The sequence below is a fragment of the Canis lupus genome, chromosome 24 (genome assembly GCF_003254725.2).
Source record: "Canis lupus dingo isolate Sandy chromosome 24, ASM325472v2, whole genome shotgun sequence".
In the NCBI taxonomy this organism is placed as follows: domain Eukaryota; kingdom Metazoa; phylum Chordata; class Mammalia; order Carnivora; family Canidae; genus Canis; species Canis lupus.
The window spans coordinates 25060447-25088148 of record NC_064266.1 but is presented as its reverse complement, the minus strand read 5'-3'; the positions used below and the strand labels follow the sequence as shown (position 1 = coordinate 25088148).

The 27702-nt window shown below is 49.4% G+C and overlaps 1 protein-coding gene across 26 annotated transcripts in view; it reads right to left on the bottom strand.

The window, feature by feature from the left end:
• Nucleotides 1–27702, bottom strand: part of EPB41L1 (erythrocyte membrane protein band 4.1 like 1) — a 143547-nt gene that overhangs the window by 7077 nt on the left and 108768 nt on the right. For 7 of the 26 annotated variants that reach the window (XM_025469924.3, XM_025469930.3, XM_025469932.3 and 4 more), the window contains 11 exons: nt 27015–27197; nt 23414–23518; nt 17514–19478; nt 16894–17001; nt 15413–15823; nt 13465–13569; nt 11537–11620; nt 5646–5732; nt 4779–4862; nt 2666–2746; nt 2206–2322 (listed from right to left, as the gene is read on the bottom strand). In XM_025469924.3, the coding sequence (XP_025325709.1) occupies nt 2206–2322; nt 2666–2746; nt 4779–4862; nt 5646–5732; nt 11537–11620; nt 13465–13569; nt 15413–15823; nt 16894–17001; nt 17514–19478; nt 23414–23518; nt 27015–27197 (3330 nt within the window). The remainder of the gene's footprint in view (nt 1–2205; nt 2323–2665; nt 2747–4778; nt 4863–5645; nt 5733–11536; nt 11621–13464; nt 13570–15412; nt 15824–16893; nt 17002–17513; nt 19479–23413; nt 23519–27014; nt 27198–27702) is intronic. The other 19 variants (XM_049100182.1, XM_049100177.1, XM_049100178.1 and 16 more) reach the window with 12 other exon arrangements.

The following is a 27702-nucleotide window of genomic DNA, read 5'->3' as shown; positions in this document are numbered from 1 at the left end:
CCACTGCGCCACCGGGGCTGCCCCTGAATCAGATTTTTTTTAAAAGATTTTATTTATTTATTCATGAGAGACAGAGAAGAGAGACAGAGACAGAGAGAGACACAGGCAGAGGGAGAAGCGGGCTCCAGGCAGGGATCCTGGGTCTCCAGGATCAGGCCCTGGGCCGAAGTTGGCGCTAAACCGCTGAGCCACCTGGGCTGCCCCTGAATCAGATTTTATAACAACAGTTCTCTATTATCTGTACTCCCCAGGCAAATGCTGCCAGTTTAGCACTAGCGTGATGAGTGCCCTGCCTTACCACTCTGAGATCCAGGGGCTGAATGGTAAGAATGATTGGACAACTGAGAAAACAGGAGTGACAATTTGCATGAAAGTCTGAGGAAGGCTGGGAGGTAGGCTTTGCCCATGACCAGCTTATACTTCTAGGGTGGTGCTGTCCAACAGACATAGGAATGGGAGCCCACATACAGAATTTAAAATTTTCTAGACAATATTTGCTAAATTTTCTAGATATCTCTAATTTCCTTAAATCTTCTAGATAGAAAATTTTAATTTCTAAATTAAAATTCTAAATTTTAAATTACCTTAAAAAGAGTAAAAAAGAAAGGGGAAGTTGACTTTAGTAATATATTTTACTTAACCCAATATATCCAAACATTATCACTGGAACATGTAAACAATATAAATATTATTGAGATATTTTGCATGCCCCTTTTCATATTAAGTCTTCAAAATTCTGCATGCATTTTACCCTTAAACCATGTCTGATTTCAGATTAGCCAATTTCAAGTGCTCAATAGCCAACGTGTGTCGTATGGTACAAAGAAAACATTTCCATGGCTGCAAAAAGTTCTGTTGGACAGCACAGTCTAGACCAGGGTTTGGCAGCCTTTCAAAGTGGCAGGAAGGGCAGCCCGGGTGGCTCAGCGGTTTAGTGCCACCTTCAGCCCGGGGTATGATCCTGGAGGCCTGGGATCGAGTTCCGCGTCGGGCTCCCTGCATGGAGCCTGCTTCTTCCTCTGCCTGTGTCTCTGCCTCTCTCTCTCTCTGTCTCTTATGAATAAAAATAAATAAAATCTTTTAAAAAAAGGGGCAGGAAAATGGTTCAGTGCTTTTTCTTCTGACAGGAAAGGAGTGGTAATCCACATTCTTGTATCTTTCTAGAAAACACGGTTTCATTCATTAGAGAAGAGGGCAAAAAGGAGATCTACTGCTTGTAGGGGTCTTTGAGATGAGTTATTTTTTTTATTGTGGTACAAAGTTCGAAATGTGTAAAGAACACAAATCCAAGTAGCTCCACACATTTTTATATACGTACACACCCACATGACCTACCCAGATCAAGATGCTGATATTTCCAGCACCCCAAAAGGTTCCCTTGTGATTCCTCCCTATCAATATCACATCCCAGAACTAAGCACTGTTCTTTCAGCATCATTGATTAGTTTTGCTTACTTTTGAACTTTCTATGAGTAGAATCATATTATGTACTACTCTGCTCAATGTCTATGAGTTTTGTTTTATAGGTCTGATAAAATTCAGTTAATTTCTAGAGGGACCAGAGGAACCCCTCCCCCAGTTTAGGCTAATAAAAGCCCTATCTGCTATAGCACCATCTCCTTCCTCTTGTTCAGCAGGGCACTGATGGTCTGTCCATAAGGAAACAGAAAAGTAAGTTTCTGGCCCAAGGTAGCCTGAGAAATCAAGGGTTTGCAATCTAGCAAAACAGATGAGATCGGGAACTCTGGTCATCATATTCCCCCTTTGCAACACCCAGTGATCTGTGATGGAGGCAGAGATTCAGGGACAGGGATGTGGTGCTAGGTCTGAGGGACCTTTTTCTGGCTTCAAGATTCTAGGTAATGGCCAGTGAGGCTATGCTTGTCTCCACCTGTCCCACCACAGCACCTGCTATCAACCCTTTCTCCCTGTTCTTATCATTCCCAGATTTACTTTTCTGGGTCTGGAGCCCGAAACCCCCAATAAGCTAAGGAACCAGTCTTCCTCCCCCTCCCACTTCCTACTCTGACTTGTTATACTTGGAGGAGCTACTTCTCTCCTTTGGGCCACAAACCAGGAAAATGGGAGATTAAAGCTGTGATAGGGACCAAGCCACCTGATGGACTCTCAGATGGAAATGACCTTCAGAAGACCTTACCATATTCCCTGCTCCCTCTCATGGCTGCTGAGCCTCAGAGGGCTTACCTGCGGCTTCCTATCCCTCTCCTCCGGGGATGGGTCTGTTTCTCTGTATACGACAGCTTTGGTTACCAGCATGTCAGGATGCTGCAGTTTGGCCTCCTTGATGGCCAAAGCCAGGGCCTGGTAGAAAAAAGCAAAAAAGTGAGGAACCACAGGATATGGAATATGGGAGAAACCGTGGAGACCAAAAACCCCTTAGTGTACTGCTGTGGAAACTGAGGCCCAGGGAGGGGCAGCAGTCAAACAGTTAAAAGGAGAGACTAGAGCTCGGGTCCTCTGGCTCCTTCTGGTTCCCATTCTATGTCCCTTCCTTTGGGGCTTATTTGGGGCTCCTTGTCTGAACAGGGTCAGCATGAAGTGGCCATCATCTCTGCCCATCGGGCAGCTGCCCATGGGTGACCCAATATGGGAGGGACTGGTGACTGGATAAGGCTACTGGGAACAGTGTTCCCTACCCCCATACCTGGTCTTGATCAACATCTTCATCCCCAGTGATGATGATCCGCTTCTCGATCCTCGTCTCAGAAAACCCCCCTTTCACAGTCTGTAGAGTGAGAGGGCGGCAAAGTCAGCCCTGGGTCCTGCTGGGGTGTGATAGGGCACCCATCCAAAGCACCCCTCAAGGGCGAGGCTGGAACCAGCAGTCACCTTCTCTCCTGGCTCCCTCTTCTGGTTGTGGAACTTTAGACTGCATGTCTTGCCCGCTGTCACCACTCCCCCACCTATCAACTGGCCCCTTCTAGGTCTTCCAAGCCCACCTCAAGTAATGTCTCCCTGATCCTGGTTGGTGACCCTGCCCCCTCCTGCCTGGGTACTCCCTGAGCACCAAATTGGTCTCTCTTGCGTGGTGTCTGGGGCTCTCTGCCTTGTGCTGACCTTGTATGTGTGGACCCGGCCTAACTCAGTAGGCTGGAGATCTTGAGGACTATGGAGATCTTGAGGGGCTATGTTTTGTTCATTTCTGTATCCCTTCTTACCCTTCTCCCCTGTCCAATCTGACCAGGGCAGGTGCTAAATGCAGATTTGTTGAATGAACACATGAATGAAATGTGAATGGTGACAAAGTTCTATCTTAAATGACTTCAAACAATAACTACAAGAGAAAATTGCATTGGTGACACTTATAACCTCCACCGTTTTCTGCAAGGGCTGGGTTTGGGTGCAAGTTTAGAAGTAGAAGATGGGGAAGGACCTAATTGCTTGGCATACCAAGGAGGGTGGTAGCTGAGGGAAATCCCAGCAGGAGCTGGGAGCAGACAGAAAGAAGAGGGCTCCTGGTTGGGAGGGAGAGAGACTCTGGGAAGAGGAGTTTTCTGAGCTGTATGCAGTGGGGTGTGTAATGGAAAACCTTCCCACAAAACTCTCAGTGAAGTCAACATTGCTCACAGACGCTTTCGGTGAGAGTGGGTGCTTTCTAGGGAAGGTGCGAGGGTGCTGAGTCCTGCATAGGAGGGAGCAGGGCTGGGACAGGGTTTGTGCAGGAGGGCCAGGGCTACCCAGCAGACTTCTTTGGATGGCTCAGCAGAACCTCCACCTCAACCTGCCTCCCTGGCCTCTCTCCTCCAGGCCTCCATCTTTGGCCTGGGCCTCCTCCCGCCTTCCTCTTGGCCATGCAGGCATGGATCTGCTTGTCAGCCTGTCTTCAGCCCCTTGTGCTCCTTGGCTGAGTTGCAGCTGACTGGCAGGGAAAGACTGTCCAATGGCCCTACCTCTTCTGTCCACCACTGTGATTCATACCCCTGGTCTAGTCCCCTCATCCCTGGTCACTCCATGCTTCTCTCTCTTCTTTCCCCCATCTACCTGCACATCCTGGTGGACTGAATCTCTTCTGCTTTAACCCCTTTGTACTGGGTCATTCCCCAGTTAAAAAACCTTAACAGTGTTCCAATGGCTCTTAGACTCAGACCCCTCATAGTCACATCTGTCCTGGAATTTGTCTCATTTGCCTATAATTTTGCTTCCCCTGCCAAAAGTCCACCCCAATTCCCCACAGCTATGCCCCCTACATGCTATTTCTTTCTGATGGAGACCACTGCTTCTGTTCCCACAAACATGCATCACTTGTGGCTGCCACCAGGATCCCTAGTGCCGAGATGGGCATAAGGTTGACGCTCACTAACATCCACTCACCGAACAAATAAACAAATACGCAGTCTCTGCTCCATCTTCTGCATTGCTTAGAATGTCTGCATCTGTCTTCTCCTCCCTCACGAGGCCTACCTGGCTTCCTAAGACCCTGCACAAATCCCACTTTTTCCAGAAGACCCCACCTCACTCTTTAAGGCTTCCTTACATCACCCCCTTCTAAATGCTGCCAGCACTTAAGGTCTATAAGGCACAAATGCCATGGCTCAGGATCACTTCTGGTGAGGTGGTCTTGCTCCCCCAGCCTGGCTGTCAACATTGAAGGGCAGGGTACGTGCCGAGGACAACCTGTAGTATAGAACAAAGTGCATAGCACTCCAGAAACTAGAACACCACAGGTCTCTGTCCACGTTACAAGGCACAACAATGGCAATGATGTTCTCCAGCCCCACAGCCAGGCTGGGGGCAGACAGTGCCCTGCTGCTACTCACTTTGGTAACATGGGTGGTGGTGGAGGTGGAGAGGGTTTCCGCGGTGGCGCCGTAGGTGCTGGTGAGGACATCTTTCCCGATGATCTGCAGAATATAACCACCCCCCACCCCAGGTGTCAGGTAAGGACACTGGGCTCTGCAGGCGGGGTTGGGGGGGGGGTAAACCTAAGGGGCCCCACGAAGGTGGAGTTTGGAAGCCAAGATGCTTCAAATCACTGATTCTAAGAATTCAGGAATAATGGAATCTTCAGAATGCTAGATCCATGAAATTCTCAAATCATTGGAACCTGAGATGCATGAGGCCCAGAATCCTAACAAGACCCCAGAACTTAAGAATCCTGGCATCTGAGAAGAGAGAATGGGGGATCCAGGGTGGAAACAGAGCCCTCCCAAGCCCCCACCCCCTCAGAGCTGGGAACACGTCTCCAGGGCTAGACAGTAAGAAGGACAGACTTGGAGAATGCAGGAGATGCAAGAGACCTCACGGTGACAGACTCAGGCTCACGGGAGCCATTGTCAGAGCCATGTCCAGAGTGCAAGCCTCTGGACTCCTAGTCCATTTCTCCTCCTGGATAGTCAGGAGAGAAGATGCAAATGAGCTGTCACATCACAGGCACCACAAGGAGAGGGGCTGCTTCACCCTCACATCACAATGCCCTCTGGTGTGTGTATGTGGGGGGTGGAGGCAACGGATGAGACTTTGGTGGGGAGAAGGGAGCCCTGTGGGCATCTGGAAACGATCCAGTTTCCTAGCACTGTACTTAAAAGGGCAGCCCACTGGGCTCTACGCTGCACTTGCTGTGGGCCACCTGTGGACCATATTCTCAGCACAGAGTCCCCTAGCCTGAGCTGGCCCTACCCACTTACCGGAGAAAGAGAACGGATTTCCGTGGCCACCGTCTGTGGGCCTGGGATCATGGCAGCTGCCCCCTTCCCGGACTTGAGACTGTTCTCCTGGGGAAACAATAGTGCTCAGATGGCCAGATCTCATGTGGGTGGGCCCCCAGGATGGCCAGAGCACATGGCCAAGTAGCTCTCATGGCCACAAGGTTGAGGAGTGACATTTGTCATGCACTCACATGCTCACCCACACACCTGCTCTCATACTTTCTCACTTGCTCACACACTTACACACTTGCTCACCTATTCACTCATTCAACATTTAGAGTGCCTGGGGTTAGGGACATTGGTGAACAAGACACAGCATTGCTCTCAGGAAGCAATAACAAAGGGGTGGAGACATCCAGGTTCTTGTCCTGGCGCTGCCATGTTCTAGCCACCTGAGCTGGGGCAGAGCCATTTCTGCTCTATGGGCCTTAAGGGTTTACCTATAAAATGAGACCCCTGCAATGTTGGTTCGTCAATGGGAACAAATGCCCCACTCAGGCAGGGGATGTTAATTATGGGGGATGGAGGGGGGCTGTGTGTGTGCAGGGGTAGGGGGCAGATGGGAAATCTTTCTGTATATATCCCCCATATATGGAGCATATGGGGTATCTTCCTCTCAATTGCCCTGTGAAACTTCTAAAAAATAAACTGCTCTAAAAATACTAAGTCTTAAACATTTTTTAAAAAAAGATGCCCTGCTCAACTCCCACAGTGACTCACATTATGAGGTTAGCAGAGGAGAAAGGGCTTTGCAAATGCCAATCTTAGGATAAACATAGGAATATAGGCTGGCTACTAATAACATTGTAATACCTACTGTTTTCGGTGTATTTGTTAAGTGCTTGGTATTTTGCTAAGGATGCACTATTTCATTTAATCCTTGGAACAACCACAGGAAATTGTTTTAATATTCCTATTTCACAGTTGAGAAATGGGAAGGCCAGAGAACGTCAAGTGGTTTATTCAAGTCTGATGGCAAGTTAGTGACAGAGCCTGGATTTAGACCCATGTTCATCAGACTCCAAGCCCAATGTGTAACACTATGGCAACACTGCTTTGCCTTAGGAACTCTTACCCCGGAGCAGCTCTCCTTGTTCTATGGTGGATTCTAGCTGCTAGATACTCCTGGATTGGCCAGATGTATTGCCCCACATCTGGCAGGGAGCCTGGCAGCCTGCCTCTACCTCCTACTTTCTGCACCATGTTGGGCTCACCCTTGTCTGTCCAAGGGCCCAGAGCTGCATCTATTCTGCAGCCATCTAGCAGGCTGAACCCTGATTCTGGTCTGTGCATGGTACTAGATCTGAAACTCTGGCTGCCAGGGGACAGGTAAGGACAGAAGCATTCTGCCTTTGTCTTGCCTACCCCCCATCCTGCATGGTGCTTGCCTACAACTGAGGCAGTGATCTGTTGCCTGGCATTCCCCAACGAGCAACTTTCTCAGATGGAGTCCCAGAGTGTGGCCCAGCAGCAGGCCTTATAAAGGGCAGCCTTGCCAACAGACACAAAAAGATGCTTAACATCACTCATCATCAAGTAAATGCAACTCAAAACCACAATGAGATATCCCCCTACACCTGTCAGAAAGGCCAATATCAAACCAACAAGAAACAAGTGTTGATGAGGATGTGGAGAAAAGGGGCCCCTTGTGTGCTGTTGGTGGGAATGCAAACTGGTGCAGCCACTATGGAAAATAGTATGGAGGTGCCTCAAAAAATTAAAAATAGAAGTACCATATGATCCAGTAGCTCCAGTACTGGGTATGTACCCAAAGAAAACAAAAACATTAAAAAAAAAAAAAAAGAAAACAAAACAAAAACATTGATTGAAAAGAGATATGCACTCCTATGTTTATTGCAGCATTATTTATAATAGCCAAATTATGGAAGCAGCCCCAGTGTCCATCAATTGATAAATGGATAAGCAAGATGTGATATTATATATATAATGTTTTTAGTCAGCCATGAAAAGAATGAGATCTTATAATTTGCAACAACATGGATGGACCTAGAAGGTATAACGCTAAGTGAAATAAGTCAAAAACAAATACCATATGATTTCACTTATATGTGGAATCTAAAAAACAAAACAAGCCAATGAAAAAAGCATAAACAGATCATAAATCAGAGAACTGGTAGTTGCCAGAGGGGAGAGGGTGGGGGGATGGGCAACTAGCGGTGAAGGGGAGTGGGAGATACAGGCTCCCAGTTACGGAATGAAAAGGTACAGCATAGAGAATATAGTCAGTGGTACTGTAATAGCATTGTATGGTGACAGATGGCTGCTACACTTGTGGTGTACATAGCATAATGTATATAGAGTTGACGAATCACTATTTCGTACACCTGAAACTAATGTCATGTTGTGTGTCAACTACGCTTCAATTAAAAAAAGGGTGGGGATAGCTTTCTGGGCTCAATGCTTCCTTCCTGCTAGCTTAGGAAAGTCACTAGCCCCTCTGAAGCCTACTGCCACTCCAGGCATTTCTCCCCTACAGCCTCTCCTCTCACTGCTCCCTCTGTCTCAGACAAAGTCGCACTTCCACCTTCAAACAGAAAATAGAGGCCACTAATGAGGACATAGGTTGTTCAAAACAAGGCGCCATCTGCTCTGCCTGCCTCTCCTTTGTCTCCAGCCAGTCCTCTCTCCACCCTCAAGGAGGTGTGGCTCCCTTCCCTCCCCAGGGCATTGCCACCATCTCCTCTGGGGCCATTCCTTCTGCAGACTGGGGGCTCTCTCTTCTCCACCCTCTCTCTGGGCTGCCTCTGCCATTCAAGGCTTGCTCACAGGGCCACTGGCCCTATCTCTTTATCTACAGCCCAGATCTTTCTTGAAACCTAGACTTTCAAAACCAATTGTTCCTCAGAACTTTTGCCCTGGAAATGTCCCACAGACACCTTGGGCTCATCGGGTCCAACATGGAATCCACTGCCTCCTCCCCACTCCTGATGCATACCTGCCATTAGAGAGCAATCCCCTCCACTGTTCTCTGTTTACATCAGTGCCTCTCAGACTTGAGGGGCACCATAGACTGCTGGGCCCTGTCCCAGAGCTTCTGATTTGATAAGTCTGAGGGGGTGGGGTGGGGCAGAGATCTGCTTTTCTAATGGTTTCTAGGACTGCACTTCAAGAATGGCTAGGTGAGGGACACCTGGGTGGCTCAGTGGTTGATTGTTGGCCTCTGGCTCAGGTCGTGATCCTGGGGTCCTGGGACTGAGTCTCTGCATCGGGCTCCCTGCTCTGGGAACCTGCTTTTCCCTTTGCCTATGTCTCTGCCTCTCTCTCTCTCCATCTTTCATGAATAAATTTTAAAAACTTTAAAAAGAAAAAAGAATGGCTAAGTGAGGGCTAGGTTACCAGCCCACCTTTCCTTCTGTTGCCTGAACATTCTGTCCATGACCAAACCCTGCACCTCCCTCCCCCTGCTCAGTATCCACTCACTTCCTTGCACACCGGCCCTGCCTAGCTCCCTGCCTTCTCTTTCTGTCTCTCCCAGTGGTCTGTGGGCTCAGGACACTATTTCCCTCCTTGCTGGCTTCAGAGCACCTGGCACTGCATATCACACAGTGTTCAACAAGTTATTTGCCGAGGGAAAAGGAAGGAGGGAGGGAGGAGAGGAGGGGATTTTTTCTCTAGTGACATCCCACACATTTGCTAGCGCAATCTTTCCAAAGCACGGAAGCACATATTTGATGACATCATGCCCCCATTTCAAAAGTTGAAGTGATGCCCCAGGGTCTCGAGGACGAAGTCTGAACCTCCTACATGACATCTGAGGTCCTTCAACCCTGGCCCAGCCTGCCTTTCCAGCCTCTTCTCCCCCTGCTCCTCTTCCGCACTCCTGACATCTTGCCTTACTGACCACCTGCCTTTCCCCAAATGCTACACTCCCTCCCATCCCTGCCTTTGCACCTGCTGTCCTCACTGCCTCGGATGCCTCCCACTGTGGCTGCACAGTCACTTATCCTTGAAGGATAGCTCAAATGTCATTGCTGGGATAAAGCCTTCTCACTCCTCCTGTCAGGGGTGTCACCCCCATACCTCTCTCCTCCCTGTGCTCCTCAGAAGGCATTATTACACCATTCTGGGAAGGCAGGGAAAAAGAACATCAATTCACATTGCCAGACCCCTTACTATGTGCCAGGCATGCCTCTGCACAGATTACCTTGGTCTATCCTCGGGTCATCCCTTTGAGGGATGTGCTATTATTGCCCCCATCACCCCAGTTTACAGAAGTAGAAACTGAGAGAGGTAACTTGCCCAGGGGTCATCCCGCTAGCAAGTGGGAGAGCTGGGCCTTGTTCACCACTGTGTGCCCAGGACCTAAATGGTGACACATGCCCCTGATCATTACTTGAACAGATGACTTCCAGCAGGCAGCATATTTTCTTCAACTCTGTATTCTGTATTAGAAACTAAGAAATGTTTTTGGAAGAAATGAATGGCTAGATGGATGGGTCGGTGGGCGGGTGGGTAAATGAACGATGTAACTGCCTACTCATCATAGTACAGACTTAAACTTAGCCCTCTAAGCATCCTAATGCCAGTGGAGAACGACTGGGGAGCAGATGGGACTGAGCAACCAGGAAAGAGGGTGCGAGCTGGTAACCGGTTCAGAGTTATTTGTCTTTGTTTACTCAAAACCTACCTGCCAGGTAATCTAAATGCAATTCCCTTCCTATGTGTATATCGGGGGTTTGGCAAGAGAAAGCATTTGAAAACAACTTTCCAAAAAAAAAAAAAAATGAAAACAACTTTCCACCGGCTCAAGACAGATCCAGCCCCCCACCCCACCCCCAGTGGCCAGTGTTCTCAGTGGTCAGGATGAGGGTGCAGGGTGGTGGAGGTGCACAGTGAGTCTTCTGGGGTCACAATGCTTGGGTTTAATCTGACTCTACCACTTATTAGGTGTGGGACCTTAGGAAGTCACTTTACCTCCCTGCACTGCAGATTCTTCATCTGTAAAGGGTGCAGAAAAGTCAATCCCCTCCAATTTTTGTGAGGACTCAGTGAAATCACTCCCATTCATGGTTCTTGGCAGTTTGCATGGCGACACAGACTGGGTGCCCAATGCTATCTGGTCTGTGTCATCATTAAAGGATCTGATGTTACTGGACCCTCTTAACCTGTGAGTCCAGGGTACTTAGGTGGCTCAGTTGGTTAAGCGTCTGCCTTCGGCTCAGGTCATGATCTCAGAGTCTTGGGATCAAGCCCTGTGTGGGGCTCCCTGCTGAACAAAGTCTGCTTCTCCCTCTCCCTCTGTGCCCCTCTTGTGCATTTTCTCTAATAAATAAAATCGTAAAAAAAAAAAAAGAACCCCTGAACTAGGCAGAATGGGGATTATTCCCATTTTACAGATGAAGACACCCAAGGCTAAGGACCTTCCTTCACCAGGTCAGACAGCATGTAGATAGTGGAACCAGTCTAGGGAGATGGTCCAAAATCTTGAGCTTCCAATTTAGGTTCACTGCGCGCCATCTACTGACCAAGGCAAGGAAGTGACTCGAGACATGAGAAACTGACAGCTGCCAGGGGCTGTCAGAGAGGACTTTCAGCATAATCGTCATGCATTGCCAGTAATCAAATAATCAAATGGTAATCCTCCCTTTACCCCTGCTGTGGCTGACATGGTCTGGATAACTTGAGACTCAGTGTGTCCACCTCCCACATTATTTGGAAAACTAGGGTCTGACCAGATGTTCTGTGGTAACGATGGTGCCAGACAATAAGCCTTTGACTCTCTATCCCATGCCTGATGCAGGGAGGGCAGATAAGGACTTCCCTAGACAGCCGATGATGTGATTTTGTTATCTGGCTGTTTTAGGGCAAGGGGGTTGGTCAGAGAGGGGAATCTCTTGGGTCCTACTTACCATGGTGGTTGATATGGTCTCCGTGGTGATGGAGGGAGCAGTTGTTATGGATTCCTTTCCCCCTGGGGCAGTCCCATCAACCTGCTGGCCAGAGAAGTCATGAGGAGAGAGTGTATACACACCACATGTGCCTACAGCATCTGTTACTTGGGCAGGTGGCATTCCCAGTTAGAGTGACGGGCTGTGTGAGTGAACATGCACTGGGCGGGGCGCGGGGGGGGGGATTGTCCACACACACATTAAATTACAGGGCTTCCTCACAGGTCCCCTGGTTTGTTTGAATCATCTTATTTGACAGAGGACAATGACCCCAGATAATTTCACATGCCCTATGCAAATCTCAATGCCTGTATTCCTTGACCTAGCAATTCCATGCAAGGAGTTCATCCTTTGGATATAAACTTTGAAAATTTTGCTAAGAAGTATGAACAAATAAATTCACTGAAGCATTGATCATTAACTGCCAAAGAAAAAAAACAGCCAGAGGTCCACTGATGGGATATTGCAGGCCAGGTCAGGATCCACTCCTAAGTGGGACTATGAAAATAAAGTGGCCCACATAAGGCAACAAGGAGGGACCTCCAGGACAGTCATTAAGGAAAAGGGTCAGGTGTAAAAGAAGATCTCTTTCGTGTAAAATTCTACAATATCTAGAGATGTAAGTGTATATATTGGAACATGCATGCATTTTTTTTTCTGGGAAGAATCACAAGAAAAATTTCAATTTGTTCTGTTTGAATTTCATAACACCGCTGTTGTTTTGTTTTGACATCAATAAGGATTACATGTGTCACTATAAAACAAAATGGGCCACAGAGGAGGCATGTTGCTTGAGATCACACAGCTCGTCAGAACTCGAGCGTCTTGACTGCTGCACCACTGCCACATAGATACTATGCATGTTACCAAAGGGGGAGAAAAAAATTCTGGAAACAACAGAGTTGCCCACATTGTGTTGATTTATGCCTCATTTTAGTCTTGAGATGCAAATTAGCCTCTGTCCCCAGCACTGCAGTTCCTCTGGCCAGGAGGAGACCAGAGGGCATCTCTCAGACCTACAATCTCAAGGTTCAAAGTTTAAAAACCAAAAAACCAAGGAGGGGCGCTTGGGTGGCTCAGTTGGTTAGGTGACTGCCTTTGGGTCAGGTGATGATCTAAGGGGCCTGGGATCGAGCCCCTTGATAAGCAAGGAGCCTGCTTCTCCCTCTCCTTCTGCCCCTTCTTCCACTTATACTCTTCCTGTCTCTCTCTTTCTCAGATAAATAAAATCTTTTTTTAAAAATCACAAGAGGAACCTAGGCAGTGCACTGTGCACCTGTATAGCTGTAGTGTACCTATAGACCTATAGCACACCTGTACGCCTATAGTGTACCTGTGTCTCTTTTGGACAGGTCTGTCCACAGTACCAAGTATGTTTCATCTTGCTAAGACAAATGACTTTTTATCTTTTTCTCAGTTCATTCATTTTGCCCATTTGATATGGAACCCCCATGTGTAAAAAAATGATCCAGTGGGAGTCGTTCTGATTAAAGCTGGATTGGGATCTCTCCCTCTCTCTCCCAAAGCAGCCCTTGGATAACTCAAGAAACCTCTCCAACTTCTTCAAGCAATCTGAAAGCCACCGTCCAGTCTACTAGCTACTAGTCCTTACAGCACTCCCAGGAGGACAGGGAGACATGATCATTCCCATTTTAAAGATGGGAAATTGAAGCCATGAGAGGTGTGGTCTTCCCAGGACAGGAACTCATTGTACTGCTCACCTCCAGAGCTCAGGGAGGACAGTGAAGCTCAGAAGAGCATCAAGGTTAACAAGGAGGCTCTGGAGAAGCCAAAGTGGCAAGAATTGGCCAAGGGGCTTGGCCTTGAGGAGACCCCACCCTTGAATGTCCAGTATCTATGCTCAGGGTGCAATGGGAGGCACAGGTTACCTGGGTGGTGTCCATTGTGGTGATTCTGGTCTGCAGTACAGCCTCTGGCTCAATCTTCTTTCTGATGGCCAGGCTGCTGACCGTCATGGTTTCTGTTTTCACAGGCTATAGGGAGATGAAGGGGAACCGTCCATAACCCAAGCCTCTGCAGGACTCTGGCTCACAGACAACTGTAGTGTATTTCCATCCCTGCAGCTGGCCAGGTCTCTGGAAGGGTATGCAGGTCAGGGCAAAGAGGCATGGCAAGCCGTCAGACAGACAGCCGAAGGGGAGAGCCGCAACTGCCAGCAGCATCCAGACAGGCCGCTCATGACCCTGCCACTGCATAACCTCATACCAGCTGGAAGGTGTTTTTTAGACTACCATTAAAAGAACATCTACTATTCAATTAACATGCTCTATTCTGGGCCCCACACTACATTCTGTCCTTATATAGATGTCAGTGAATCCCGAATGACTTCAATGATTATGCTACCACCTCCCAGCTGCTTCCTTTGAACTGTTCCTGAAAGCAGGAGTCACACACCTGGAGGCCTTGAGAGGCCAGGCAGGAGATGCAAAGGGGCGAAGTGGGCTTATTGAGGACTGGTGAATAGGAGAACACATGGGTTCCACTCAGGTTTGGCCAACTGCAGTCATGGCCTCTGAGTGACTGGATCATCTGATTTTTTTTAATGATAAAAAAAAAACACCTGTGGATTTCATATTCCATGTCCGGATTCTTTAATCAAGGTCAAAGGAAATATATCTGGTGGCCAGATCTGGCCTGGGGCCACCAGTTTTCAACCTCTACTCTAGAAGTCTTCAGTTAAATGATCAGTTTCTTCAGACTCCTCCACCAAGGCCAGTTCATGTGACTATTAGCATATGTGAACTGAATGAACAAATGAAATAGCTTGCCATCTGGTTGGGAGGGGAGTGTGAGGGATTCTTATAGATTACTGTAGCCCTGAGATCTAGCCACTCATCCAGTTAATCATCTATTAGTGCCTGGTATGTGCAGGCTTAAAGGAGCTGCCACCCGGTGGGAGAGCAGAACTGGCAGCCATTAGCCTGACTACCTGGGATGATGCTGGGAGCAGAAGCATTATAGAGCAAGGGAGCTGTGGAGGGAGCAACACTTCTGCCCAGGGTGGTCAGGAAAGCATTTGCTAGGGAAGGTGATATCTGATCTTGGTCCTGAAACATGACAAGTTTGCAAGGCAGAGAAGGGGAAGGAAAACTTTCTACCCAGAAGGTATTGCATAGAATGAAAGCCCAGAGTGGATGAGCTCATATTTCAAAGCCTGGAACATGGGAGAGAGGAGGGTGTGGTGGGAGACAGGCTGGGACTGCAAGAGATGAGAGGGCAAAGGAATCATAGGACAAAGATTCTCTGACACAAGGACACAAAGCAGAGAGACACAGATATGGTCTATCCCTGTGTCCCCCTCCATGATGATGTTTCCTCTTCTCTAGGAGTTTCCACTGCTACCCCAAGACCCCAGGGCCAGATGGGTTTAGACCACTGCCCCTTCCCCAGGAAGCCCAGACCCAGGGAGGGAGCAGGGCCAGGATCAGGAAGAGCCATCAACTTTCAGGCCAGGCCGCAGGAGCCCTGCGAGTCCTGCAAGTCCACAAGCACATGCTCTGTGCAGGTGCCATGCATCACAGGCAGGGAGAGGAGCCGAGTAAGACCAGACTGCTTGGCATCACTTGACCTCAGGCAAGCGATGGGGTCACAAGGTTAAAAACACCAAGGAGTGCATGTTAGGGGTAAACCAAGATGGTAAACATGCGAGCACAGAACCATGCTTTCTGCGAGGGGCAGTCATGCAACATGAGACAGAGCTTCAGGCTGAGGGGCTCTGGGCTGCAGGCTGGCGGTTCAGTCTTCTCACAAATGGCCCAGGGCCCTCTGAACATGCAGTGCCTGCAGGGCCCAGGTCTCCAGGATGCTCCACTGTACCTCAAATTGGGGCATATCTGGGGTGGCGCAAGCCCCTCGATCCGGACTATCTTCGATGCCCCCAGACTCGTCTTCCTGGCTGGGGCCCCCTTTGCTGAGATCCCGGGAGAACACCAGGCCCTCAGTTTCTGAGTCGCTTTTGTCTCGGTCAAGCTCAGGCAGGCTGCGGGAGAAGTCTTCGAAGGCGCTGCCATGGTAGTCACCAATGACCGTGAAGTCAACCTCAGCCTCCAGGCTGGACGTGGAGCTGACTGTGATGCTGGAGCACTTGCGCTCAATGGCCAGGTGGTTGTCCTTCAGGAACACTGCGTCCCTCTCCTGGTCCTGGTCCTCATCTCCCGTGTCACTCTCTGGGGCCCTGGGACGAGGCGGTTTGACTTTCTCCTCTGAGCCCTCCCTTAGCCCTGCTCTCTACGGCCAGATAAAAATCAAAGGAACAGGGGTATGGGGTGGGAAGAGAGAGAGAAAGCAAGATGGTGAATGACAGAAGAAACTTGGGGCCATTTCAATGTCTCAAATAGAAGAGCAGGTCAGGAAATGAAAAACACTCCCGGGAAGGTTCCTTGACATGACAACAAGCTTTAAAAAACAAAAACAAAAAACAAAAAACCCCGCAAAGTTCTCAAGAGTGGGGAACGCTCCTTCCGAGGGTCTCCCGCTGATGGCCAAAGCAAGTACAAAGCAAATATCCTGCCAGTTGATTCTGGACAGGAAGCCCCCATCCAAGGTCTGGGTCTGGGAGCTTATCAGAAGCAGCATTGTGTGCAAGGCAGGGATGGAAGCCTAGACCCAGGCCCATCCGTGCAGGTGGGCATCGAGAGACAGAAACCAAGGAGGGAGACCCAGGGATTTGGGGAAACCCAGGATGGGAAGGCAGGGAGGCTGGAGCCGAGAGCTTTGAGAAACAAAGAGGAAGCCAACATGGTTTGTCAATTCCACTGAGTCTCTGTGGGAGGGGTCAGTATTGTCTAGGGGGAGGACCAATAATAGGGTTAATTCCTGGGAGCTGGGTGCTATATCAGTTCCACCCTGAGCTCCATGAGGGGCTAGCAGGCAGGCCACGGAGTGGAGGTTCTAGTCCCATCAGTGTAATTGACAATGGCAGGCCAAGGAAACGCCGGAGAGGGACCAGCAACTCTTGTCCGACATACATACCTCTCAACTGACCTGTCGGGGATTAAACACCACATGCACATTTTTGGCTGTTGCATGACATTCTTTTTAAAGCCCAATCTAACACCCACCAAATATTTTTTAAAGTAGTTGGCTTCAGGCTCTAGAGATTCAGTGCACTTAGAGATTCGCTTGCTAAACTTAGCTTCCATGTTAGCCAGTTTCTAGAAGGTTGAGAGGTGTGAGGACACATTCCAGACAAGCGAGAGTTGAGCTGCCACGAGAGGCACTGCCAGAGCAGGTGGGAATCTAAGGCAGTGATGCACCCTGGCCAGGCGGTCATCAGGGTACCAAGGGGCTGCAGAGACCTGAGGGCCCAAGGGGCTGGCGAATCTCAGGCGCCCCCCTTTTCCAGGGGGGTTTGCTGCTAAGTTGCTGATGTGCTTCTCTTCCCTGACCGCATCTCCGGATTTGTTCTGGATTAGAGAAGATAGTTAGTCTTATAGAGGCAGAAAGGAACTTGGCAGTGGGACCAAGAGGGAACCAGAAGCGAAGGATGAAAACTTCTGGACTGTCAGCTTCCCCAAGGCAGGAAAACCAGGGAAGGGAAAGGATGAAGGAAGATCGTTGGATAAGCCAAGCAAAACAGGTAGGAGCCCAGCAGGTGGGGGCAGCAAGGCAAAGCAAGTATGTGTAGTTTGCTGGTGGTGGTGCCACCTTCTCCACTGGGGTGGCGTGACCCTCTGGGCACCAGGTCACACCAAAAGCTGAGGGGTCTCTGTGGCTAAGCTAACAGGGGCCAAGCAGATGAACCCATCATTCCGCCTGGGCTATGCTCGGGCCTGTTTAGGGAAAATAACTCATAGGAATGGACAAGCAGCCTCTGATCGCAGTAATGACGAGGGGCCCCTGAAACATGCTTCTACAGAGCTACGTAGCATGCGGTCCGCTCCCCCAGCTGGGGGGCAGTGGTGGGGCGGGGGCTCACGTGGCCAGCTCCCCCAGGGGTTTCCTCCAGCGCTGTTTCGCAGCCTGAATCAGGGGACACCGGTTCCGTGCATCCTTCCTGGTGGGATGTGTCCTCCCTGAAGTATCTGGTAGCCAGTGGCATTACTGAGGAATGGGTGGCTTTGGGGCCAGTGAAGTCTCCTGGGGGCTGGAGTTGGACGAAGCCCAGGTCCAAAAGCTTATTCCGCTGCTGCTCTACCTGACCCGTGGAGGCATCTGAAGACAACTCGTTTATTAGGGCCCTTGTTTCACCTTGACTTGCTCGGCGAGTTTCAGCTCCATGGGTCTCAAAGATCCGAATTTTGTTGGCCACTGAGGTCTTGCTAATATCTTCCAGGGAGCCCTCTTGGCCCCTGGCCTGGAAAGAGGTCATCTCCCTCTGCTTCCCTGAAGGGGGTACAGCGCCCTCAGCTTCTTCAGAGACAAATCTGGGCTTTCTGCTAGCAACGGGAGGTGCCCTGCGCTCACCTCCATCTGGGGTCACGAGTGGTCCTATTCGGTCCTTGGGCTCTGGGCTCTCTTTCAAAGGATGGGCATGTTTAAGAAACACAGGAGACTGTTCTCCAAAAGGATCCCGACCCCAAAGCTGCAGAGGCTCCCCTGACCCACGAGGGGCTGGGCTTGGAAAGGTTTCCTCTGGAGCTGCCTGAGCCTGAAAAGGACCAGGAGAGGCCGGGAGGGGGGCGATCACCTCCATCTGAAGAAACGCTGAGGCCTTTCTGTCCTCCATCGCAGGTTCTCCTGTTTGGATGTGAACCAGTCCCCTGTCTTGAGGCAGGAAGTTGCTTCTGTCTGGTTTGGCTGGCTTCCTGACATCATTAGGAGGGATGGCCTGCGGAAGGGTGCAGGCTGGGAGGTCTGGGCACATGCCCCCTCCTCTGTGGGGTGAGTGGTTCTTCCATCCTGCGGGGGGATTTTTCTCGGCCTTTTCCTCTGTGCCTACGTTGGATGCTGGGTGGCTACATTCTCCTTCCACCCCCCGCCCAGCCACTTCCCAGTCCTCAGCAAATGTCTGCTTTGGAGAAGGTCCCTTCCCCAGCTGCTCGACAGAGGCCTCCAGGCCATCTGGTCTTACGTGGTTTTCGGGGGACCCTGCCCCTTCCTCTAAGGAAGCTGTGTGGGTTTTACCCTCTTCATCCTTGTTCCTGCTGGAAGCTGCAGCAGAGCCCTGTAGGTCCAAGGAAATAAGCTCAGAGCTCTCTGTGAGCTTGTCTGAGAGCTCCAGCCTGGTGTCATCAACAGGAAGGGCATCTGAGTGCTCTTCCCTCTTTTCCAGGGGTGGTGGGAGGACTTGGTCTTCAGAATCTTTCTCTCCATAGTTCAGATAGAAGCTCCTCTCTGCAAAGGAAGGTTCGGTTTCATCACTCGAGTCACCTCTGGCTTCCGACTGGGCTGGGTCCAGCAGAAACGACTGGAGTCCTCCCTTGTCAGAGGCTGGAGAGGGGACATCAGCCTCTGCTGACCTGCTTCCTGAGGCAGCGGGTCTTCCCCAAGCCTGGAACTCTTCCAGCTCCTTCCTCAGCTCCATCTGGCCCTCCAGCTGACCACCTGAGATCCAGCGCTTCTTGATGGCTGCCTCCCCAGTGCCCACCCTCAACTGGGAGCCCTCAAGGAGGTTTTCTGCCGGGGTGCAGCCTGCAGCCAGAGAGGCCCCTCCTGGGCCTTTCCTGACCCAGGGGCCTTCCTCCCATACTGACTCAAAGTCTTCAGGACTTGCGATCATTCTTCCTTGTTGCTGGGTCTTTGCTCTTCTCACTCCCACTGTTTCTTCTGTGGCCACTTCAACTTTGAACTTGTCCACCAGGACGTCTACCTTGGAGAGTCTGCCATCAGCAAGGATATCTTCGAGGCCTGTCTTACTTCCTTCCTGCTGCATGGTGGCCACTTTCAGGCGTTCTTCTGGCCTAGTGTACTCTCTTTCTATAAATACCCAATGCTCTGAACCCTGTGTTTCAATTGGAGCAAGAAGAGTTAACATGAAATATCAGGCACCTGAAGAATGGGTCACTTTTTCCTCTGTAAGAAGGTACCAATCTACCACCAAAAGGTCAGCATGTCCCCCAGAACTGGCTGGGGAGAGAGAAAGGCATGACAATGCTAGTCAGCCTCATCAAAGACCTCCTTCCCATTAAAGCACCCTACAAACATTTACCAACTCCCGTCAAACACTACCCCAACTTGGTAAAATGGGATGGGGTCTCAAGCCCTCCCCATGTTAATCATGGGACAATGGACATCCATGGATGGGCCAGGACTCTTCCTCTTCCTCTTTTAATAACACAACTGCCACTGTCACAGAGGAAAGTAACTTACATCACATGGAATCGTTGACTGTTAGAGCAAAAAGAACTCCTAAGATATCCTCTGGTCCAATTTCCTCACCATACAAATGGGTAAACTGAAGCCTGCAGAAGGTCAGTGACTTCCCCAACATCACAACTAGTTCATGATAAGAGTCAGAAAAAGACTGCCTGATTTTGGATGCCTGGGATCCTTGCCAACTTATCTCATAGCCTATAGAACACGGATCCCAACTATGATCTAATGTCAAGAGGGAAAGCACTGGATTAAGTTCCATAGGCCACAGCCTGAAATCTGACTTTCCTATAAGAGTTTCTGGGAAGGAAAGAGATTAGAATGAAAAATGCCAAATCTTCAGCTAAAGGGATCAGTACTAGTCACCACAATGGCTTGAATAGCTTGAACTTTGCAGGGTTCGTTCCCAAAGAAAAGAATATGAAGGCCTATTTTTGGAGAAATCTAATAAAATCCATGGAAAGAGTAGAAAAGTGTTGACCAGAAGACATCACTGAAGGAAAATATCTAAAAATCCAAGAGTCATCATTGGTCAAAAGCACCAACAAGAATGTAGCACTGTCAAACTATCAAGAAAACAGGCCTCCATCTCTCCCAGAGTCCTTCAAACAACACTTAGGAGGAATGACAGACTTCAGAATTGTTTTTAAAAAGCCAGAAGGCCATTGGAATTCTAATCGTGCAGCCTCAGAAGACTTTCTTCACAAAAATCTCAATGGAAGTTCAATATGTAAGCCAAATACGGGCTGCCATGTTGGAGCTGGAGGCCTTGGCTGCCCGGGTGCCAAGGTATAGCCCTCCTTTAAAATCACTGCTCTGACTCAGGCCCCTCGTGGCACAGATGTGGAAACAGGTCTGGAGAAGGTAAACACCACGTCCAAGGTCAGAGAGTAAGCTAGGGGCAAAGGCAGGTCTAGAATCCAGTCTCTGACCCCACGTCTGGGAAGTGCCTCCATGGGAAAATGTGCCAGAAACTGCTCCCCACATGAGGTGAGAGATGTGAAGGACTGGGCTCTGATTCTGGTTATGACTTGGTGAGGAATCAATCAGATCCCAAGAGATCTGAAGGATTCTGAAGGATCAGGGAGCATCGTAAACTCTCTCACCTCCACTCTGTCAATCCATGTTAGCAAAATGTCCATGGTTTTTAGGGACTTAAACCTTTTTAAAGAGGTAAGAGAGATAAGAGGAAGGCAGAAGGCCCAGGTATAGGTTTCTGGGATTCTACTTTGGGTTGCTAAGCCTCAGGACACTGCTTGAACCATCCCAGAGCAAAGTCCTTCAGAGCCTATAGAAACCAGGTCTCATTTCTCTTGTACTGAAGAAGCAGGTGCCCTCAGTGGCTCCTATTTCAGCTTGTACTGACATCATGAGCCTGGAAATGGTGGCCCAAGATGGTCAATGAGACCCCTATTGGAACATTCTTGCCCCAAGTCTAACTAGAAACTAGTTTCTAGAAACTAGGAGCTTAGAAATCAGGCTGAGTAGGGTGGGAACTAGCACAGTATAGAAAGAAAGGCTCTGCAGGAAGAAAAAAAGAAACAGGTACCTATATTTAATTTGTGCCAGACAAGGTCAGCCTTTTGTCTAAAGTTATTACATTTAATCCAAGTGGCAACCTGTGAAGCAGGTACAATTGCCCTTATTTCAAAAGGGGAAATTGAGATTCCCAGAGGGGAAGTGGCTTGCACAGATCACAGAGGGTGCAGTGAGGAAAGAAGAGGCTCTGCTTTTAACAAGTGAAAATCCTGAAGAGAAAAAAATAACTGAACAAAAAAGAGAAAGCTTCACTGGCACCAAGGCACTGGAGGGGCTGCACTTATCCCTGGGGGTTGGTCCAAAAGCCATCCTGACCCCATTACAAGATGGGAGATGGGATCATGTCTGGCAGTGCCACAATCATTCTTTCCATTGAGCCAGGGGACCCTCATTGCCAGCTCTGAGTGTCCCCTGTTCTGAGGGGTGGAGGTACTGCAGCTAGGAGCCAAAGCTGGATGAAGAGGGAGAGCAGCTCTGTTCCCACACAAGTAACCAAGAGGAGAAAATCTCCAGCCAGGAGGTTCTGCTGACACTGTGCTGTTCACTCCTGACCTAGGGCTCTGCGTCACATTTCGGGCCCTGCTCTTTACAGGAGACACCCAGAGGAGGGGATGCAGGACAAGGAGCCCTCTAGAAACCACGCTCTGGAAGAAACGTTTGGAGAAAGGAGTGTTCAGGGGGAGGGGAGGTGTTGAACTCTGAGGCACAGTCCTGAAGGAGGATGCCAAGCAGATCCTCAGGCAGCAGCCGGCAGAGGGAGGCCCAAACAGGTAACTCAGAAGGGCAGATGGGCAGATTTTAATTCACATGAAAAGGAATGTGAAAATTTCCCATAGATGACTGAAGCCAAAATGATCCCCTGTGAAGAATGGCAAGAGCCACCTCTGTGGAAGGGGCTGGATAAATAATTTGCAGGGATGCTGATGAAGGACGCATGTTGCCCATCACTCCTGCTCCAGAGTATAGGCACCTGTCCTTTACTCCAGGAGCATCTCTCTGTTCCAAGGCATCACTATTTCCCTAACCTTGGGATGCTATTGACTCCTGTCCAACTCCTCTCAAGAGAGAGTGCTGATAGTTGTTTTTAGGTTCACATTGAGGAAAAATTCAGAGTAAAATTCTGTTTTACCATGTATGTCGCTGACTCATGTCTCTTTTACAGTTTCAGCACATTTTCAGCAACTAGAAAATTTTTCCATGGGAATTAAAAAAGGGAGATGCCCTCATACATACTACGTGTAACCGGGAGGGTCAGATATCAGGGGGAAGGAAATTCCACCCAGATGATGGCTCAATACCCTCTAATCCTGATAGCCTACGAGCTGTAGGCACAGAGGAAGATGCAGACCTTCATTCCTGGGCCTGGATTCCATGCCTAGCAGGACACAGCAAGTCCCAAGAGCCCTCCACCTCCTGCCTTCCTGGGTGCAGAAATAAATCCTCCTCATTAGAACAATCGCCTGGCCCACATCTCTTCAACTCCAAGGAAACCCCTTGGAGCAAGATGCCCATTTTTTTGCCTGCCTGGCATGAGGAGTTTAGAGAAGATAAAGGTGGAGGATGAATGTGGGGCCATCTTCTAAACAGTCACTGTTAGACCTTACTCAGGCTTCTGAATGGAAAAAACAGATCTGAATGGAGAAAACACCTCAGGGCAGAAGGTATTTAAGGTGCCATGAACCCTGATCCCAAGTCTAGACATCAGAGCCTGCCTCTCAAGTCAGGAAGGCCCATGAGAAGGAGATCATTTCAGTCTCCCCTTTGATGCCAGAGCCAGACTCAGACCGTCCTCTCTTTCCAGAATATGGTCTCAGGCCTGATGCCTGAGAAAGAAAGGATGAGGAAGGGGCCGGCCCTTTATGGATCCCTGAGATGGGGACAATTGTTTGTCACAGCATAGGGACACAAGGGCTACCCACGGCTCCCACCTGCATGGCAGAGCCTATTCACCCCCCTCACCCCACAGAAAGGGTTTTCTTGAGACCATTAGGGTGGCTGAGTGGGTGGGGAAGTGCCGACAGTAACCTCAGGAGACGCTGCGAGGCTTTTCTGAGTGAACACTTCCCAGCCTGTGGCCGTCCCAGGCTCAGGTGCCAAGTCCTGCGGAGAGGTGTCCTGGGTCCTCTGGGACTGCAGGGGAGGCCCAGGGCCAGAGGAAAGGGAAAGAGGGAGGAAGGGAAGGAGAGACAGAGACAGGAAGAAAGGGAGAGAGACAGGAAGAAAGCAGAAGAGACACACACACAGACCCTGTAAATAGCCCAGCTTTGTAAATCCCACACTCTTAGGGTTTGTGGCTTAGGTCAGGAAGGAGCCAGTGGGATGAGAGAGAGGGGAGCTTTAAGGAAAGGAAGCCCACGGTCAGCTGCCAGTCAGTAACGTGGCTTCTTTTTTTTTTCTTTTTAAGATTTTATTTATTTATTCATGAGAGACACAGAGGAGAGAGAGAGAGAGAGAGAGAGGCAGAGACACAGGCAGAAGGAGATGCAGGCTCCATGCAGGGGGCCTGAAGTGGGACTGGATCCCGGGTCTCCAGGATCACGCCCCGGGCCGAAGGTGGTGCTAAACCGCTGAGCCACCGGGGCTGCCTCAATAACGTGGCTTCAGACTCTTTTGTCACTGCCCTCAGTGAAAAGGGTGAGGAGCCATACCACTTGCATTCAAGAGGCTCTCAATCTAGAAGCTGTAAAGCCAAGTCACTCAGACTCGATTCCAAGTCTGCCCTGGACATCTTTGGTTTAGCCCATGGTTCAATCCTGCAGTTTGGCTCTTAGCCCTTCAAAAATTATCTTTGAAATGAAAACCTGGGTTTGGCAAATGGGAACTTTTCTTTAAAGTTTTGAAGTCCCGGGAGCCTGAGTGGCTCAGTCAGTTAGGTATTTGCCTTCGGTCCAATCACAATCCCAGGGTCCTGGGATCGAGCCCCAAGTCGGGCTCCCTGCTCAGCAAGGAGCCAGCTTCTCTCTCTGCCCCTCCCCCAGCTCTTGTGCGCGCGCTCTCTCTCAAATAAATAAATAAATAAATAAATAAATAAATAAATAAATAAATAAATCCTTTAGAAAAATTAAAGTTTGGAGTCCTTATTTTAAGTTCCCACTGTTTTCTCCTCGGCCTAGATGAGGTCCAATAATATATGAAGAAACTACCAGGACCTCTGATGACACATCCCTGCGGAAGAGCCAAATGCAAAGTCCAATCAGGAATTCCAGTCACCATCAGTGATGGTCTATGACTGTATAGTACTACCTAGTTTATAAAGCGCTTTTATACTCATTATCTCACTCAGCCTTCCTAGTAATGCTATGGAATGGCAATTCTGGTCCCTCTTTAGATGGACTGACTAGGCAGTGAGGCTCAGAGAGGTGATACCACTCACCTAAGAACCCAGTCCAAAAAAAAAAAAAAAAAAGAACCCAGTCCAGTCCTTGTTTACAGCTTCTCCCCATTCCCAAATCTTCAAAGGCCTCTTTCTAAATGTTAGTAGGCCCTGGAAACCAGTTGAATGGTCTGTAGCTCCAAGGTGAGCTCTTGGACCAGAATTTTCTCTTTCTAGCAGTGGACTACACTTCTTGGGGCAACAGTGAGGGGCAAGGGTTGGAACAGACCCTACCTTTGAGGAAGACCCATCTTCCAGCAGTTCCAGCTATCACCGGCAGGTGGGGCACACTCCTAGGCCAGGCTGCTCTGAGGTGCCCAGGAGTTCCCCAGCCCAGCTCCCCTTGGCTGGTCCTGCCCTTCTCTGCTGGAGCCAGACCCTTTCAAAGGCCACTGCATCCCTCCTCAGCCACAGCCAGGCCACTCTGGTCAAGTCTCTCAGGACAGGAGGAATGGGGCATGTACCTGGATCACTAGACCAGTCCCTATGGCCCAGTCCAGTGTCTCAGGGTCTCGTACCTACCAGGGGTGACCACAGAGGCCCTCGGTAGATGCACGTTTGCCCTCCTTCAATGGCACTGGATCTAAAGACCCTCAAAGCATCCCTCATTTTGTGAATCACCAGCCAGGGAACTATCATAGCAGCCTCACTGGACAAGGCCTTGTTATCCTGCATGTCAGGGTCATGGGGAGAGCTGATTCAATCAAACATTCCCTCATTAGATCATGACTACATCACCAAATTTTGAGACCATTACACACACAGTTGACTCTATTCTGGTCTTCACATGATTTGATCTTGCTCCCAGGCAGCTGTGATTTAACAGCAAATACAATGGCCTGGGCGTAAGACAAGCAGGTGTGGCCCTCTTCTATCAGCTACAGAGTGAACAAGTAAGCTCCCATTCTGGGCCTCAGTGCCCTATCTGTAGAGTGATGACCTTGAACCAAGTAGGTTCTGAGGGTCCTTCCAACTTTAAAAGTTCTGGGGGGTGCCTGGGTGGCTCAGTAGGTTGAGCATCCGACTCCTGATCTTGGCTCAGGTCATCTCAGGATTGTGGGATTGAGCCCTGCACTGGGCTCCCTGCACAGGATGGAGTCTGCTTGTCCCCTTCCCTTTGCTCCTCCACCCACTCACGCTCATTCTCCCTCTTTTTTTCTCAAATAGATAAAATCTTTTAAAAAAGAAAAAAAGCTGATTTGAAATTAATCTTCTGTGTGAGTCCCAGAACTCTTAAAATGAAGCAATAATTAACTCCTATTGAGCATCTAGGTACCTTACCAGCCATTCTATGTTTGCTCTCCCAGGATCCTTACAACATTCCAATGAGGTAGGTACTTTTATTATCTCTACCTAATGGAAGCTCAGAGAGGTTAAGTAACAAGCTCAGAGTCATCCAGCTAGCAGGAATCAGAGCCAGAATTCAAACCTAGGTGGTATAAGTCTAGATCAGTTAGGTTTGAGACAAATAAGCAGCAGTGCTAGAGAGAAAACACCTAAGTATAAGTGAGGGTAAATATCACCAAGATTTAGCAGTGCTAAAAATAATAGCTTGGGATTATAAATATAGGAATCCTCAAGATCCTATCTTTATCTCTTTTTCATTTGAGAAAATACCCCATGCTTTCCACTCCGAAAGGCAGATGGCTGTGGGATCCTTTTCTGAAGCAAGAGGCACAGCTCTGATTTTCTCGGAGGATCTGTTCCCCTCTAGTGGGCTCCGAGGATCCTTCGAGGAGGGAACACCCCCTCACACACACATACACACACACACACACCACCCATCTGTGTTTTCACAATAGGCACTAAAGGATCTGGTTACTGGATACAACTATTTGGATTCTCAAAATTTAGTGAGCATGAGAATCACCTGGGGCACTTGTTTAAAATGCTGATTTCAGGGCTCTATCTCCAAATACTCTGATTCTGTTGGTCTGACATGGGGCCCCAGAACCTGCATTTCTAATAAACACACCTTTCCATTATACTCTGGCTGATGGAAGGGGAATATACCAAGCCACGGCAAGTCCTTTGAATTTTTCAAGGTGGTCCCTGGGATGCCAAGGATTCCAAGATTTAGTGAATTTGTCTTTCCCAGCCTAACCCACCACCACCTCCCCATCCCCATCATCACCTCATGCAGCAATTGGGGGAGACATATGGTTGTGGAGGATGAGTATAAGTCAGTGCAGAGCTACCTTCCAGACCCTCTTTACCCAAAGCCCCTGTTGAGGGCTTCAGGGTGAGACCTACCTCGTTGGCTTTTTCAGGGGTGCCTTTGGGGGAGGGGGAGGCGGGGGAGGAAGGCAGCCTGCGCTCCCGCTCCCAGTCTCGATCCCGGTGGATCAGTTTGCTGTTGGGTTCCTTTAGGGTCCTCTTGAGCTCGTTGATGCTGGCCTGGTGCTTGAGCAAAACATCTTCTGGCTTGTCTAAGAACTAGGGGTGGATAGAGAGGACAACAGGTGTTAGAGGAACAGCTCTGAGCAGCGGATGGTAACTGTGGCCATTGCTGCCCGACATCAGCAAGGCAAGTCCCCTCCAGGACTCTATCTCACCCTCAATGCACCCCATGAGCCACACGGGACAGAGATGATTAGCCCCAACAGGTGCACAAAGCAATTAAGATTAAACAGAGAAGCAAAAAGCACTTGAGATTAAGAAGAGGCTTCTTGTCAAGCACTATCTTTTCTTACCCCCTGCCTGACTCCTGGCCTCAGAACATCCAAGGCAATCCAAATCCCATAAGACTGGGTGAGTTCCCACTGGTGCTGTGCGTCCAGTGTCAATTGGGCAAGGAAGTGACTTCCTTCTGGTTATAACCAGTGAGAACTGGCCAACCCTGTTCACTGGGCTACTCTGGCTCACTCCCTGGCTCCCAGGGTCCTGGTTCTTTCTTTGGATCATGATGCTCAGCAGGATCCCCAGTCTAGATCCCTCTTAG